At 32.7% G+C, this 18,532-nt stretch overlaps 1 protein-coding gene across 1 annotated transcript in view; it reads right to left on the bottom strand.

The window, feature by feature from the left end:
* LOC126881911 (RNA polymerase-associated protein Rtf1) overlaps positions 1-18,532 on the bottom strand; it is a 103,984-nt gene extending 85,452 nt beyond the window's left edge. Inside the window, exons 1-2 of the mRNA XM_050646639.1 lie at positions 18,334-18,532; positions 17,786-18,138 (exon numbers count right to left, since the gene is read on the bottom strand). Coding sequence (XP_050502596.1) covers positions 17,786-18,138; positions 18,334-18,405 — 425 coding nt within the window. The 5' untranslated portion in view covers positions 18,406-18,532. The remainder of the gene's footprint in view (positions 1-17,785; positions 18,139-18,333) is intronic.

Genomic DNA, 18,532 nt, shown 5'->3' with positions numbered 1-18,532 from the left:
AAAATAAATTTATTTCAACTCAAACGTCCTCACTGTACCCATAACTTCAGAGGCTTGATCCTAAAACCATGCTTTTTTGGAGCTCCGCGCCCATTGAGTCTTTTGTTCCACACATTAAGGACTACCAAAATCCAAAGTTTCAGAGCATTTGACAGAGAGCCATTTCCCATAAGGTTTCTGCGGGGTGATTTGAAAGTCACTTTTTGGTCACTGGGTTATTTGTGTAATTTGGAAGATTTTTAATTTGACTTAAGACTTGAAAGATGAGGATTTGACGAAGACTTTGAAAGAAGCACATCCCATCCTGAAAAGTGAACTACTACCAGAGGTTTTGCACGGTGTAAAGGTGATTTTGTGAGTAAGAGTTTAAAAAGTGGTAGTAGTTCTGTCCTAGGAATGCTGATTGGGAGAAGTTTTGCAGTACATATTTGTAACTACAAATAAATTTATTATTCATCGGGAGAACCATAGACAAGGATATTTTGACAGTCAAAAGAGATAGGAAAGATTGTTAGGACATTTGACTTACATTCCGTGTAAGCAAAAGAAAACAATTTTAGCTAGAAAGTTTTGATAAAAAACACTTCTATATTTAAAGAAAACAGACACATTTTAGAGTTAAAATAATTGAAATTTAATTGGCTTTCGAGAACAATATTGCAAAGCCCTAACTTGCAAAGATTGTGTGGAAATAACTTGCCACAGAACCTCAAATTCTGTCAATTATTATAAAATAAGATTAACCAACAATATTTACAATTTTTGAAGAATAATTTAGGTATTTTGGTCAAAACTGTAAGACAAAATGTTCATGCAAGATAGCGAGCCTCCACATTATGTGCTCATATTTCATAACCATTTAAATGAACGTTTTCAACACCCTTGAATTAAATGAGGCACTGAACTTCCTTGGCCATCTCTTATCTCAGAGCTTAAACCTTTGGACATCTAAGACTTGTGGGGCTACATAAAATATTCAGCATACAAGGATGAAATCCATAACAAGAAGAACTTTCAGGAAAAAATCTATGAAGCAGCAAGTATCTTAACAAATCACCATGATTTTTGTAATAACATAATATCATTTTAAAGATAAGTTAAACTATAACTCTAACAACAAATCGACAAAAAATCTAAACCACATTGAGATAGAAATTAAGAGTCTATATTATGATATTACTTCCTCGGGCAGTTCAATTATTATTTGTTGGGTTAGAGGACATTCTGGAATATTTGGAAATGAAGAAGTCGACAAATTAGCTAAATCTGCAGCTTTAACCAAACGAAACATAAACAACATACTTCTACTAGTAACCGATATAGATAATATCAGTAAAAACCATTGCAAACAAAATTGGCAACGTGTATATAACCAAAGTACAATGGGAATAAATTTTAGAAATTGCCAACCACTAATTCCCAATGAGAGATGGTTTAAACAAGAATCAAATAGGCTATTTATAAAAACAATAAACAGAATGAGGTCAAATCACGCACTAACACCAGCATACAAACACAGCATAGGTATCAGTGATAACCCATATTGCGTCTGTGGTGGAATGGGAGATCTACAGCACCTCATATTGGAGTGTGGACAGTACAGACAAAATATTAAAGTAATGTATGAAAAGTTAATTGATCTAAATTGTCCTTTACCTGTCAATTTAAACGAAATTCTTTTTCCAAAAAATAAGCAGACGTTACAATGTCTTTACGAATATGTAACGTCCTGTAAATTTAAATTTTAAATAGGCTTAGATAATAAAATTAAAAATTGTAAAAATATCACACAAAATTGAAAAATGTATCCATTAATATATTATAACACCCTGTAAATTTAGATAATAAGTAGGCTTAGATATTAACTTAAAATTGTTATTGTAATACCATACAAAAAAAAACAAATAGTCTGGCTAATTGGCTATGTCATTTATTAAGCCATTAATATTTATTAAGCCATTAATAAAAAAAAAACAAATGAACTGTCTTTATTAAAATTTAAAATATTTACTCTAATTTCCAAGGTATACTATAATACTTGTTCGTAGTTACATTGTTTTTTTAGTTTCTTTATTATTTGAACCATTCTTCATAACTCACGATTTTCAATGTGCTGCTCTGCTATTGCTATATAATATGTAATATATTGTCTTGTTTTATCATTTTCATTGTCTGCATTTAGGTTTTCTTCTAATGCCGTGTCCTCACTGGTACGAATTTGTGTTGAACCAGCGGTTTCGTCACAAATATTTGCGTGCTCGAGGTCTCCGTCTATGTCTTTGCGTATGGTCATGGTCAATTTTGGTCTAAACTTCTAAATGACTGTGTGCTTTCTTTTATAGAATTTTCTGCTTTCATGCCTGTTGTTATGCTCTAAGATTTCTTGAACCTCTATATCATATTCTATTCTCTTGTATTCTCTTTTCGTTATAAATTTCCCTGCTATTTCTTGTGTTTCTTTGAAGTTGCCAAGCTTGCCTTTTTTTTTTTTTTTTTTTTTTTTTTATTATCAGCATCAACCACTTTGGGTTATTAGCTGTACTGTCATTGATACATGGTTACTTAAATCTAATAGCATTTTGATTAGGTATTGCATAAGTTCACATTTAGGTAACAATATCATAATTTACAAATTAAGAATGGGGTTTCTAAAATGTTAACAGTGGTTATAGTTTGTTTAAAACATTAATGTCTTTCAAATAATTAAACAAATGCGTAAGCTTACAGTGTGATCCTAAGGCTGCTTTTATATTGAGAGGTATGGAGTGTTTTTGTCTTTCATTAAGATATTTAGGACACTCTATTAATATATGTGTTACATTGATGTCGCAATTACACAGGTCACAAATAGGACGATTTGACTTGGAGATTAGGTAGCTGTGAGTAAGTCTGCTATGCCCTATGCGTAAACGATTTAGCTTCACAAACAGCTGGCGATTTAGGTCTATCTCACACCAAGGTTCAATTGAGGGCTTTATTGTGTGTAGAGATGATTGTGAAAGATTCCATTCGTTTTCCCATTTGTTTAACACTTTTTCTTTAAGGAATGGTTTGTAATCGGAAACAGGCACTAAGTTCACTAACACTGAAGACGCACTGTGTATTGCTTCTCTGGCATGGAAATCTGCTTTTTCGTTTCCTTGAAGTCCAATGTGTGATGGAACCCATATAAAGCTTACTTGCTGCATCGTGTTCTTCAGTAAATGTAATTGTTCTTTTATTAAAATACTTATAGGATTACTTGTATATAACTGTTCTATCGTATGTAATGCACTGAGAGAGTCGGTAATTATGACAGATTTTGGAATTTTTTGAGTACGAATGTGAATGAGGGCTTGCAGAATTGAATATAGTTCTCCAGAGTAAATACTGCAAGTGGAAGATAATTTAAATTGTAATATAGTGTTTGAATCTACAACTGCCGATCCCACACCATCAGCAGTCTTAGATGAATCTGTATAAATATAACAATGATCTGGGAAAGAAGCAAGTATGTTGAGAAAAGATTGATTAATTGTTGCATGGGGGGTATCAAGCTTATTGTATTTAGAAAGAGTTAGATCACATATTGCAGGAGGAAAGGTCCAGGGCGGAGAAGTAACTGTATTTGTCTGATTAAAAAATTTTGGGAATTGAATATTATTGAGAGAGAGATATTTTCTGATTCTCTCGTAAAAGGGGGGGTTAGTTCTTTTTTTATTTACATAAGTTTCTTTGAAACGTTCTGCAATAGTGTGGTGGAAAGTGGGATGCGATTCTATTGCATATATGGATGATGCGTAGACTAATGACAAGTACATTCTTCGGAAATTTAAAGGTGGTTCTCCGGTTAAACATTGCAAACTATTAATGGGGCTAGTACAGAATGCTCCTGTGGCTATTCTTAATGCTGTATTTTGTATGACTTCTAGTTGAGCAAGAAGTGTCTTCTTTGCAGATGAGTATACAATTGATCCATAATCGAGTTTGGATCGTACTAGAGATTTGTAAATAAGAATCAAACTTTTACAATCTGAACCCCAATTACGATTGCACAGTGTACGCATTAAATTGAGACCAGATTGACAGGATTGTTTAATGTGCATAATGTGGTACTTCCAAGATAGTTTTTTATCAAAGATCATTCCTAGAAATTTTAAGTGTTCCACATAAGTTAAGTTGTTTCCATATAACTGAAGATCTGGAGTTGTAGACTGCCGTTTTTTTGAAAATAAAATACATTTAGTTTTGGTTGTAGAGAATTGCAATCCTACAGCTTTCGACCAGTTTTCAAGGTGATTTAATGCACATTGTAAATTTTTCTGTATAGAAAGAATATTTTTTCCTCTTGAATATATGACTAAATCGTCAGCGTATAATCTCGCTTTAACAAGTTGTGGAAAGTTTTCTAAGATTTTGTTTATTGCTACTAAGAATAGTGTTGAACTAATAACAGATCCTTGAGGTGTTCCATTTGTTTGGTCTTTAGTGCTGGATAGTGTACCATTTATCTTAACCTTAAATTGTCTCTTACTAAGAAAATTTTGAATGAAATATAGCATGTTACCTTTGACGCCCCACTGACTTAGTGTGTTAAGAATGTCGTATCTCCAAGCCATGTCAAACGCTTTTGTTATATCGAAAAAAACCGCAAGACATTCCTGTCCAATTGCAAACGATTCATTTATCTCGGATTCTAGGTCAATTAAATTATCTATAGTGGATCTGTTCCTGCGAAAGCCGCTTTGTTCATTGATTATTAATTTATTATTTTCCAAAAACCACCTTAGTTTATTATTCACCATTTTTTCCAAGATTTTACACATTGTGTTGGTAAGCGAAATTGGCCTATAGGATTCGGGATCAGTTCGTGGTTTATTTGGTTTTAGTAATGGAACTATTATCGCCTGCGTCCATTTTGTGGGAAACTCATTATTAGTCCAAATTCTGTTGTATAGGTTAAGAAGATATTGTTTTCCATTATCTGGTAGATTTTGTAAGAAACTAACAGGAATATCGTCTGGTCCTGGCGCCGATTTTTTGCTGGTACTTAAAGAGTGATTAAGCTCTTCCATGGTAAATGCTATATTAAGAGGATTATCTTCAATGCAATTAAAATCTATTAATTTATTTTCCGAAATCATCTTGGTATTGATAAATTCTTTAGAAAAGTTGTTATTGCTGGAGTTCATTTCAAATTGTTTTGCTAATAAATCTGCTATTTCGTTATTAGATGTTACTATCTTTTTGTTATTGCATAGAAATGGAATCTTTTTATAGGTATTACTTCCAGATATTTTTCTAATTTTTTCCCATACGGTGCTTATAGGCATAGTGGAATTAATAGAGGACATAAATTCTTGCCAAGATTTTTTTCTGTTCTTTTTAGTTATACATCTAGCTTGAGCCCGTAACTTCTTATATTCTATAGTATTTTCAAGTGTTTTGTGACGTTTCAATTTGTTAAAGGATTTTTTATATTTCTTTATTATATCAGTACACTCTGCGTTCCACCATGGTAATGAATTTCTTTTATGTAGAGTTTGTGTTTTACCTATATGATTTTCACCGGCAAGATGGATTAATGATATAAACGAATTCAAAAGTTCATCTATATGATGATTTTCGGTGACTTCTTTTAAGCTATGGCAGTTCTGTTCAATATACTTTTTGAATAAATACCAATCGGCATTCTTTAGATTCCATTTTGGAATTGGGGTTGTATTAGTATCTTCATAATTACTGTTAAAAGAGACTTTAATAGGATAATGATCACTTCCAAATAAAAACGGAATTACATCCCATGAAAATTTTGCTGACAGTACAGGATCACATAATGACAGGTCGATAGCTGATGAAGTATACCTGTATGAATATTATATCTTGTTGATTGTCCATCATTCAGTACGTTTAGGTTTTTTGAGGTAATTATGTTTTCTAAAATTTTGCCCTTGGAATTTATTCCAAGAGATCCCCATATTGGATTATGGCTGTTAAAATCACCAACGATTATTCTGGGAGTGGGAATCTGATCTAATACATCTGAAATATCTGCTTCTGTGATAGGTAAGTCAGGTGGAATATAAATATTACAGATATTCATTTTTTGTGGAAAGGACACTGATACTCCTATTACTTCTAAATTACTATTGATTACTAATGCTTCTGATTCATATTTTTTGTTAACATACGTAACATCTCCTCCACTAGCGATATTTGCGTTGTCTCGGTTTTTATGGAAACAAGAATAATTCTTCATGTCATAACTATGATATCCTTTAAAGTTTGTTTCTTGTAAACATATTATTGATGGTGAGATTATTGAACATAAATGTTTAAGCATTTCTAAACGGGGATAAAACCCATTAACATTCCATTGTAGTATCGGTTCGAAGATTTTAGTTTATTTCTGGAGCTGAATTTGTCGAACAATCACTATCTTGATAAGCGGGATCGTCTAGCATTTTTTCGATTTTGTTTATTAATTTAGTGCATTTGGTTTTCATGCTTTTTTCTGTAAAATATGGCTTAATTGTTGTTAACATGTAAATAAAGTTGGGTATATCCGTTGTGTATGTTTGTAATAAACTAATGGGATCAGTCGAGCTAGTATAATTTTCAAAAAGGTCAAGTGTTTGTTCATATGTTAAGTTAAAATTATTTGACGTATCGTGAAATGCTGTTTTTGTTGGCATCATTATTTCCTGAATTGATCTGGTAGATTCAGTTTGCTTTTTTTGTTTCTTTTTGGTTTGTGTTGGTACTTTAAATTCTTTATTTAATTCTTCAGTGGGAGATGGAGTAGTATTAATTTCCGAAATTGTTCTCTTATTGGTCGTTGACTGATCCTTAGATATACAATTAGTTTCCATAATTAATACGGGGGGCATTAAATTAGTATCTGTTTGTTGGTTAAGTGAAGGTTCGGCATTAGAATTACTGACTGGATGATTTGGTTCCATTTCTAGGGGTGATGGAATAGACTTGGGGGATTCTTGTGGTTGTTGTTGTATTGGTTGTTGTTGTATTGGTTGTTGTTGTATTGGTTGTTGTTGTATTGGTTGTTGTTGTTGTATTGGTTGTTGTTGTATTGGTTGTTGTTGCATTGGTTGTTGTTGTATTGGTTGTTGTTGTATTGGTTGTTGCGGTTGGTGTTGGATATGAGAGGAATCGTTTTGTTGATTATGATTTGAACAATTTGCTGCAATGTGACCTGTGTTCTTACAGATAAAACATGAAGGTTTATCTAAACTTAAATATATGCGATACGAAGTTTGATCATATGTCATTAAGAAAGAAGAGGGAAGGTCTATATCTGCAAGTGGTTGAATATAAGTTTGTCTTCTAAAACTGAGGACGTGTTGAAATTCTGGAAGTTGACTACCGATTCTAAGGAAGGTTAAAGGTGACATTAATTTAAGACCGAATTTGGTTAACTCATTCTCTATTAGAATATGTGGAATAGAAGGGCAAACACCCGATAGTAACAGTCTTTCGTTTGGAGTTATCAATTTTCGTGCTTTTAGATTTTCGCCTTTAATTGTTATTTCTGCTGGACCGGACATAAATTTTTCCACCAGGGATTCGCTGGAGAGATAAATACATATTCTGTTATTTGATAGCCTTGATGAAAATAAAATGTTCCGTGGATGAACAACTTCACCAAGTGCTATTAAGTACTCTTCTATTTTAGTATCAGGTAGCGAATTAAATAAAATTGCTTGCAGCTTTGAAGGAAATTGAATTAAAGAAGCATTGTTAAGCACAGTTGAATATGAGGTTTTGTTTTGAGGTTGTTGATGATCTTCAGTCATGATTGTTGACAAATTAGTTAGGTCGGATCTGGTATCATTTGGTATACTCATTAGTAATTATGAACCAGTTTCAGAACCAGAACTAGTTCCGAGAACTGGCCTTTCGGCCGTCACTTAACCTTACAAACGGTATGCTTTGTAATGTTTTGAATAAATAAATAATAAAAACTCACTGGTTTATTCCGTAAGGTAACTGCACTATATACTATTACTTTTTGCTTATTTTCAAGTTTATTTGGATATAAACTACTTGAAAAAAGATGATTTTTTGGGACTGTAATGTAAACACAGTTTGTGTTACCATGTTCAGGACCGGACTCTCTTGCCTTTTTTCTTCTACTGCAGTTCTGCATTCATCATTATACTATTCCGCATTTCTTTACCTTTTGGCTTTTCCTACAGTTTCCTCTGCAGTATCTTCCTTTCTGGTTAAGTTTAGTTTTATTTGGAGAGCATTTTGATATTCTTATCCCTTTGTTGGATTTTTGAATCCTTCAACATTCCATTTTTTAATTTGACTATTTGGTCGATTTTTTTTTGTTGCGATTTTCTTCAGCAATTTTGTGCCCACAAGATAGTGACCTGAGTCAGAATTCAGTAGTTATGTTTGTTGTACATCTTTTTGAGATGAGGATATAGTCAATTTGATTGGCTTCGTTAGTTCCTAGTATTTTCCCTGTTCCTTTATGCATATCTTTTCTCTGGAAGTTGGGACTGACAACTACATAACTATTTACTTTTGCGAATTGTGACACAATAAATCCATTTCGACTGGTTTCAGTATGCAAGCTATGTTTCCCAAATATATGTACTTACAAAAGTTTCTTCTTTCCCCAACTTGGCATTAAAATTGCCTAATGTTAACAAAGCATTGGGTCTTTGGATTTTGTCACACACTTCCTGTAGTTCTCCATAGAGAGAGAAATTTATTGTTTCTAAAATGAGTTACATTTATAAAACACAACATGGTATAGTACAAACAAAGTACAAGATACATTAAAATACTACATAATTATAAAATTTCCATTTTTTTCCCGCTATCAATTAGCAGGTTTATTAAAAACCCGCTTCAACGTTAGTGTATCTTCCTACCACATTCAAATATCAAAAATATATGATATTGTTACGCGATTGACTCTACTATTTTATTTATTTATATCTTTAGGCACTAAGTTTAATTTAAATAAAGGAAGACTTACTTATATTATTTTATTTACATCACTTATTTATTTTAATAATTACAAATAACACCAACTAACACATCTAATTTATTTACAAACTCAAATTTATGATTTAATTAACTATATAATAATAATAATTCCGATAACTAATAAATACATTTCATATCTTCGATTCGAATACATTAAGTTACGCGACGCACTTCGATGAATGAATGACTGGCCTGTGCTCGAATCTCGGTTCTATATATACTTCGGCAGCGGTCGTCTCCGAACGCCGTGGATAGGAATGGTATTGTCTCGTAACGCCGAGAAGCTTCGGGAAGAAATAGGCCAATTCGTGAGCGGACTAAATAGTGTCACAATATACCCCATTCCACGAATATACGTCTGTTTTGGATTATCGTGACAACGAATATTTTACTGTGCAAAATATGAAGAACGAAAGTAAATTGCAAATTATATTGTTGTTTATTGGAGTAATTATTAGAGCAAAATACTTGCGTACTTCTTATGTTGCACACTAAAATATTTGTTGTCGCGATAATCCAAAACAGACGTATATTTGTGGAATACACCATAGATTGTCACAATTGAATATTAATAAGGGACCGGAACCTGCTGGGATTCCTCCTATTCTTCTAAAAGAATGCAGCTATATACTGTCTAGACCACTTTATCATATTTTCAATGCCTCTCTCGATTCTAGTGAATTCCCCGACTTCTGGAAACAATCTTACGTAACTCCTATTTATACATCAGGTGTTAAATCTGATATTAAGAACTATCGCCCCATATCTATTCTAAGCACTATTCCTAAAGTATTTGAAAGCATTATAACTGAATTTCTTACTTACGACTGCTCTAGTGTTATTACTAACTCACAGTTTGGGATTTTTTCTGGTAAATCGGCTGAGCTAAGTATACTTAATTATACTGACTACCTATCTGAAGCCCTGGAGGAGGGTTTGCAGTTTGCAGGTTGATTCAGTGTACACTGACTTCTCCAAACCCTTTGATACGATAAACCATGACCTTCTATTACATAAATTACATTCTTATGGTATTGATGGTCTGGTATTTAGGTGGTTATTTTAGTTATTTAAAAAACATAACTCAAATGGTTAGAGTAAATCACTGTTACTCCAACATTTTTCCTGTGACTTCAGGTGTTCCCCAAGGTTCACACCTGGGACCGCTACTATTTAATCTATTTATTAATGATATTACCACTTGTTTTCCTATACAAAAGCTCTCCTTTTCGCTGGTGACCTTAAGTGCTTTACAATAATACAATCTCATGATGATACTCTTGGACTACAATCAGATATTAATAAATTATCCCAATGGTGCTCTCTTAATGGCATGGAATTAAATGTTGGTAAGTGTTATAATATAATGCGTTTGTGTAGGGATCACCATTTGCTAACACATGACTAAACTACAGTAGACTCCCTCTATAAAGAGAACTGAAATGGGGGACCAATTACCTCGTTATAAGCGGATCTCGTTATATCAGACAACAATAATATTGAAATGTTTTGATGTCTTCTACATAGTTTATTGGGTGTCATGGTCGACCTGAATAATGTGACTTCGTCATCGTAAATTGTAAATTTCATACAATATTCAATATTGGTCGATAGATAAACACGAAGGATTTTATTACAGGCTGTGGAGTTTATTACAGCACTGGCCTCGATAACAACACCAGTGTTGGGCATTTCTATATACATGCAGTTGGAGTATTTATTTATAGCCATTACTGTGCTAAAAACAGGTAAAGAAACATATCCTTCAATTTCATTTTTCCTCGTTATAACCAAATATGCCTTGTTATAGGTGTTATAGTTCAATGGGAATTTCATGGGATATCTAGTGTACCTCGTTATAAGCAAAACCTCGTAATATCCTTGTTCGTTATAGAGAGAGTCCACTGTATTAACAATCAAGCATTGCAATCATGCACATAAATCAGAGACCTGGGCATAATAGTAGACTGTTCACTCAGCTTTAAACACCACATTAATACCGATGCCCAAAAGTCTATGAAAATGCTTGATTTCATTAAAAGAACATCTCGTGATTTCACAGATATCAATTCAATGAAAATTTTATATTGCTCACTTCACTTGCTAGATCTCATCTTGAATTTTGTTCCTGTGTGTGGTCTCCATATCGTCGCCTTAGTACTATAACTTGATAACTCCAAAATTGACGTTTTTGAGATACCTAGTTCACAAGATGTATTTTATTTGCCTCTATATTGTGTAAAAACTTGATAACTAGCTTCAAATGGGTTAAGTATTTATTTAAGATTGACGAAAGTTGATAAAACTCAAATGCCGCTAATATTCAGTGCTAAAACTTGACAAGATAAGTTATCAAGCTATTTTTTAATAGAAATAGTCGTGAATACGACATACACTGAATGCTATAACTAGGTAACTCCAGTTATCTAGTTGTAGCACGTGTTTTTCTGAAACCATTGAGCTTACCACGTAAATGCTATCTGTTTATTCGGTTCATGTTAACGCAAAAATTCTAGAACTGTTAGCAGATCTGGCAACCTCCATGGCAGAAGGCTAATTTTCACCAAAATAATGCTTAAAATATTAGTTTTGTTAAAAAGTTCACTTAGATGCAACTTGACATGACATGCGATATTACCAAATGTTAACATTATGGTAGTGTTAAAAGTTGATAACTTTAATTATTCATGTTATTTTCCATACTGGAAAGCAAATTTGCACTGTATTCCTAAATAGATCAGTAGCCAAAAAGTTAAGGAACAGTATTTTAGAGCTGCAGAGTGAATTCCGTATTTACCAACATCATGGGAGCAGCACAAATATCTTAAAAATCTTTAAACCCGTTTATCTCAAAACTACTAATTTCGAGTTATCAAGTTATAGTATTAAGGCGACGATATTATCTAGTCCATAAAAATAAACTTGATAGAGTTCAGCATACACTTCTCAGATATGTAGCTTTTAAAAAACATATATATCGTAACTACACGGATATTGAATTATTATTGAATATTACTTCATTAGAAACCAGTAGAAAAAGAAAAGATCTGAGGATCTTATTCAACATTATTAATGGTAATAGTAGCTGTCCCGATCTTTTGTCAAAACTTAGTCTTTTTGTTCCTACTCGGTCAACCCCGATTATCCGTGTGCGGATTATCCAGGCTGCGGATTATCTGTGCTATGATTTTCTATTACTTAAATTCCATTTTTAAGGTTTTATCAAAATAGCGTCGCTGTAAATCACTCTACAGAAACTCTATACGCGGAGAGGGAGACTCATAATGAAAGATTTATTTTTTCTGTTGTCTTTTTATAGTAGGGCTATATGTATGAATATACGTACATATGTATTACAATAAGAAATAAATGTTCAGATTATCCGTGCCATTCAATTATCTGTGCCAACGTCCGGTCCCGAGGAGCATGGATAATCGGGGTTCTACTGTAACTATAGTTACAACAATATACTTAAATACTATAAAAACTATAAAATATACTTACAACAATTTTTTACCACGAACACTTGCGAATTCTCTAAATGATTTGAATATATTCTGCAATCCCTTGTATAGATTTAAAAACTATTTATTGAACATACAAATATAACTGGATGTTAATAATATAATTTCTATTATCAATTTTTAAGCTTGTTGTTTTTTATATCGTAATGTTCATCATCATCATCACTGGCTCAACAACCCTTTCTGGGTCTTGGCCTGTTCCAGGATTCTTCTCCATTCTGATCTGTTTCTTGCTTTTTTCTCCAGTTTTTTATTTTTAAGGTTATTATATCATTTTCTATTTGTTCTAAATATCTCAGCTTCGGTCTTCCTCTTGTTCTTTTTCCTACTGGCATCTGTTTGAATATTTTGTTTGGTATTTCGCCTTCTTCCATTCTTTCTACATGTCCCATCCCACGCAGCCGTCCTATTTTAATGAATGTTATGATATCCGGATCCTGGTATATTTCTTATAGTTCAAAGTTGTACCTTCTTCGCCAAATTCTGTTTTCTTTTGTGCCCTTATATATCGCACCTTGAAAACAAAAGTGGCACTATACTGAAAACATCAATTTTTAGTTATAGCGACATCTGCATTACTTTTGACTAAACGCTCCTATTGCAGAGACTCCTGTTCTAATAGCTCGCATAGTTTCTCCTAGAAGTCGCTAGTGTCACTTTTGACTTTTAGGGGTTTTGTCAAAATGGTAATTTAAAAAGTGGCACTGTATCGGTTTAGTGTCGGTTTCCGGCGGATTGTTGAGGGAGAAGCACGTCGTTGTAAGTAAAAAAGTGACATTTTTTCTTTAGTGCCGGTTTTCACGCAAATTTAAAATGTTAAGTTTCATTAAGTATTATTAATAGTTTTAGTATAAGAGCTGTGAGACATTTTTGAGTAGGTATTTTAGGCAACCTGAAAATTTTTCAGGTGACTTTTCTATGATAGCCTAATACAAAAATGCCGGTCTGGCTGGAGGGTAGCGGTTATTTTCCCCAAAAATCCCCCCCAAAGTTAAAAAAAGGGCAAAAATTGATATTACAAAAAATACCACTGACGTGACTTTAAAGTAAATTTAAATATTCAAATATAAAGAAAATAAACAGACCAGGCGATTTGAGGGCGATTTTAACTCTGCAAGATACTTGCATGGGCGTCCCAGGATTATTTTCAGGGGATACATCTGAACTTCACAAGATTTCATCTGAATCTGTACATACTATTAACGAGTATAAAATATACAACTATACATGCATAGCTATGTACACTCCTTCCGGGCAGGGAGGTGCAATTGTTATTTTGACAGGGTATTTTTTAATATTAAAAATAAATATTCTAAAAAAGACAGGTTTTTTTTGGTGAAATTTTCCAACTGCCATGTGATCAAACAAATTACGGATGCATATAAATGAAAAGCGCTATAGGTAAGCACCAGTGTGAGAAAGAGCGTATACCGATAGCTGTTTGCGTCCTCTGTTCTAACTGAGCGAGTCCGTTCGCTCGAGAAAAATCACGTGACCTAGCGATAACCATGTTGTTGTAACTTTTTCTTAATTAAAGGAAAATAATACGTACTATACAATACAGTGATGAGCAAGCTAATAACCGGCAAAATAGCTCAAAAGGTTGAAAACATAACACATTGCGAAACAAAAAGAGTTTCATCTCTTTTTGTTTCGAGATGTATTATGTTTTCCATCTTTTGAGCTGTTTTGCCGGTTATTAGCGCGCTCATCACTGTAGATTTTGCAAATATGATAGAAAAAAAAACAAATGTATTATTATAAATATATAGGTAGAAAAGTATTAAACTATAGACTAAATTAATTCTGTGTCTTGTACTTCTTCTTCAAACTCCTCATCTGAGCTTAAATATTCATTCTCTTTTTCTTTGTTAGACTCCCCTCAAGACTCAGATTCGTCTTCTACCTAATCTGTAAATAGTTATAATATGTATTTAGAGTTAATTAAAAGATTATTAGTGATTAATTAATTGAGTTGCTACGTATTCTTTCTTTTAAAACCAATACTTAATACTTTTCCTTATATAACCAATCACATCAGGTTTTTTATTTCTTAGTATATGACCAAAGTAGCTCATTTTTTTCCTTCATAGTGTTGAGTATTTCTTGTCTAATTTTCATCTTTCTTAATGTTTCCGCGTTTGTTACGTGTTGTGTACATTATTTTTTTACATTATTCGATAACACCACATCTCAACAATGGCAAGTCTTTCTTCAGATGCGCCCGTGGTTGTGCAGGCTTCGACTCCGTACAAAATGACAGAGAATACGTAGCAAATCAATTAATTAATCAGTAATTAATTTTTAATAAATTCTAAATGCATATTACAACTATCTACAGTTCATGTAGAAGAAGAATCTGAGTCTCGAGGGGAGTCTGACGAAGAAGAAAAGAATGAATATTTAAGCTCAGATGAGGAGTTTGAAGAAGAAGTACAAGATTCGGACACAGAATTTATTTAGTTTGTAGTTTTATAATTTTCTACCTATATATTTATAATAATAAATTTGTCATTTCCTATCATATTTGCAAAATCTATTGTATAGTACGTATTATTTTCCTTTAATTAAGGAAAAGTTACTTAAAAAACTATAATATATAACAATTACTCTAACGTTTCGAGGCACAACAACATGGGTATCACCAGGTCACGTGATTTTTCTCGAGCGAACGGACTCACTTCGCTAGAACAGAGGACGCAAACAGCTATCGGTATACGCTCTTTCTCACACTGCTGCTTACCTATAGCGCTTTTCATTTATATGAACCCGTAATTTGTTTGATCACATGGCAGTTGGAAAATTTCACCAAAAAGCTGCCTTTTTTAGAATATTTATTTTTAATATTAAAAAATACCCTGTCAAAATAACAATTGTACCTCCCTGTCCAGAAGGAATATACATAGCTATGCATGTATAGTTGTATATTTTATACTTGTTAATAGTATGTACAGATTCAGATAAAATCTTCTGAAGTTAATATGCATCCCCTGAAAATAATCCTGGGACGCCCATGCAAGTATCTTGCAGAGCTAAAATCGCCCTCAAATCGCCTGGCTTGTTTATTTTCCTAATATTTGAATATTTAAATTTACTTTAAAGTCACGTCAATGATATTTTTTGTAATAACAATTTTTACCCTTTTTTTAACTTTGGGGGGGATTTTTGGGGAAAATAACCGCTACCCTCCAGCCAGACCGGCATTTTTGTATTAGGCTATTATGGAAGAGTCACCTGAAAAATTTTCAGCTTGCCTAAAATACCTACTCAAAAATGTCTCACAGCTCTTGGACCATTTGTTTACTTTTACCAAATAAACGATTTTTCTTTTTAATATGACACAATTTCGTTTTATTTTTCTCTTTTTTATCATTAAGGTAAATATTAACTTGACTTTTTATTCTAATAATCAGAACTCTTATGTAAAACAAAAGTGGCACTATAAAGATTTTTTTTTAAATATTTTTTTCTAAAGTATTAGTTACATTATTAACTTGCCTTCTTCGGTAGAAACTAACTGTACTTTAATCAAATTGTTGAATAACATTAATTATAGTATTTAATTCGGTTATTTTAGTTCAAAATCCATTACAGAACTGTTTGAAAAACTTTAAACGGTCATACTGAAATATCTACATTTTGGGATAATGTCACTTTTGTTTTCAAGGTGCGATATCTGTCACAAGATTTTTCTTTCAAAGATGGCTAGCAATGTTTCCCCTCTTTTAGTGAGTGTCCAGGTTTCTGAGCCATATGTTAGTACCGGTCTTATTAAGGTTTTGTATATTTGGCATTTTGTTTTCCTTGAGACGTTATCTGATCTTAGTTGCCGAATTAAGCCATGGTAACTTTTATTGGCAATAAATATTCGCCTCTTCACTTCCTCCGCTACGTTATTATCAGACGTGACTAGGGATCCCACCAATGAACTGTCAATACGGATGGAATGGCCCTGTCCCATTCAAATAGTGAAGCGAGATTGCCACCAACATACAAGAGAGAGGTTCTAGAGAGAGACAGACAAGGTGCTGGAGAATTTGACAGGCCGTGTAATTTGAGTTGCCTATATAAATGGACCCGATTGAATCAGCATTGACAGTTCCTTGAATGGACCTCATATTTTAACTTTCAGGGCTGATTGACAGTACATATTTCAAAATTTAAATACTTTTTTGTATTTACAGAGTAAATGGAGCACAGAGTACCATACTTGGTGTTTAAATCAGTTTAAATACTTTTCAGAATTGTTATTTGTATTTATCAAAACAAATACCTACTTTCCTAAAGTATTTGGGAGTTAAATAATTTTAAAACTATTTAAATAATAAATTAGTGACTGTTTTATATAAAGTGAAGAAGTCCTTGATTATGTTTTTATGTTACTTTTATATTTAGAATTTTACTTTTTTATTTCCCCGATTTAAGTTGATATAGGCAACGAATACTCCATCCAACATAGGCAACTCAAATTACACGGCCTGTCAAAGTTTCCAGCACCTTGTCTGTCTCTCTCCAGGACCTCTCTCTTGTATCGTGGCTGCATTAATTGTCTTCCTGCCTATTCCATCCGTATTGACAGTTCATTGGATCCCACGTATGTAAAGTTTTTTACCCCCTCAATGTTGTATTCTCCTATTGTTATATTTTGTGGCTGCCTTATTTCTGTGTTTTTACTTACATATCGTAATGTTCTTTTCTTTAACTTAATAGCTTTGTTATCTAATACATATTGTAAATATTTGTTCTTTGTGTTGACACTGTTTTTGTAATAATCTTTTTTGAATTGGGCTTGCCCGTAAATAAATAAATAAAAAAAAATAAAAAAGCTATCAATTAGCTCAACTGTCCTCAAAAAATCCTCGATACACTTAGATAATAAAAACTTCCTGATTGCTCTTCGGAATACAACAATATATTGCTTGAGGATCTTATATCGAGTGGTAGGTGACATCTTTCAACCTCTTCTACATCAGCTTCTTCCGGCGGGGCATATACATTAATCATTGTCAAGTTATGCAGTTTACCTTTGAGTCTTGTGGTGCAAATTCTCTCTGATATTGGTGTAAATAGAATAAGGGCTTTTCGCAATCTTTTCGTTATTATAAACCCTACTCCTCTTTCACCTTGTCTTATTTCGATTCCGGAATAGTTTAGTGAGAATTTGTTTTTATGAATATCTCCCTAAATGGGTATATATTTCATTGATATGAAATATAATTGAAAATAAAAAAAAAATAGAAAAATGATTAATAACTAACCTCGTTTTCATTAATTCTCTTTGTTCAATTCTTTTAAAAATTTCTGTTTCACGTTCCTTTTCAGTTAATGCAGCCAATCTTGCCCTATCTTCTTCATCTCCCATCAACTGATCATCATAACCATCATTAAACTCCTCTTCAGAACTTGAAGAATCAGAAACTTCACCTTCTTCTGGCTCTGATTTGTCAGCATCATCTTGTTTTTTAGCTTCCTCTTGTTCAGAATCTGAAGAGGAATCACGTTTGGCTTTTTTCTTGACATTTTTTGAAGAATTGTCTGATTCTGAACCTGAGTCTGATGACTGAGGTGGTGGTGATTTTTTCTTTTTGTTTTTTGAGAGTTTAAGAAATTCCTAAAACAAAACGTGTTCGAATTAAAAATTTCATTAAAGAATATTTAAGATATGTACTTGCATTATGATTAAATTTAAAGTCGTATAATAAATGACGTTTTAAATGTATCAGCCAACTAAAAACTATTTTGAATTTTCAAAATGTTTAGTGCATAGGTTAGATGGTTATATTTATTAATATTGAATAATCCTTACTGAATCTAGATCACTTTCAGAGTCGTTACTGGAGTCACTATCTATTAATGCAGCAGGTTTTCTTTTAACCATTTCAAACTGTATGGATACCACTAAAATTTGGAAATTTTATATCTTTTCAACCTATTTTCCTCTCTACACACCAAAAAAGCTAACCACCACAGAATAATTAAAAATGACAGGGCTTGGAATCCAATGC

Source organism: Diabrotica virgifera, chromosome 3 (assembly GCF_917563875.1).
Source record: "Diabrotica virgifera virgifera chromosome 3, PGI_DIABVI_V3a".
NCBI lineage: Eukaryota > Metazoa > Arthropoda > Insecta > Coleoptera > Chrysomelidae > Diabrotica > Diabrotica virgifera.
Note: the sequence above shows the minus strand (reverse complement) of the source record. Positions and strands in the feature narration are given on the sequence as shown.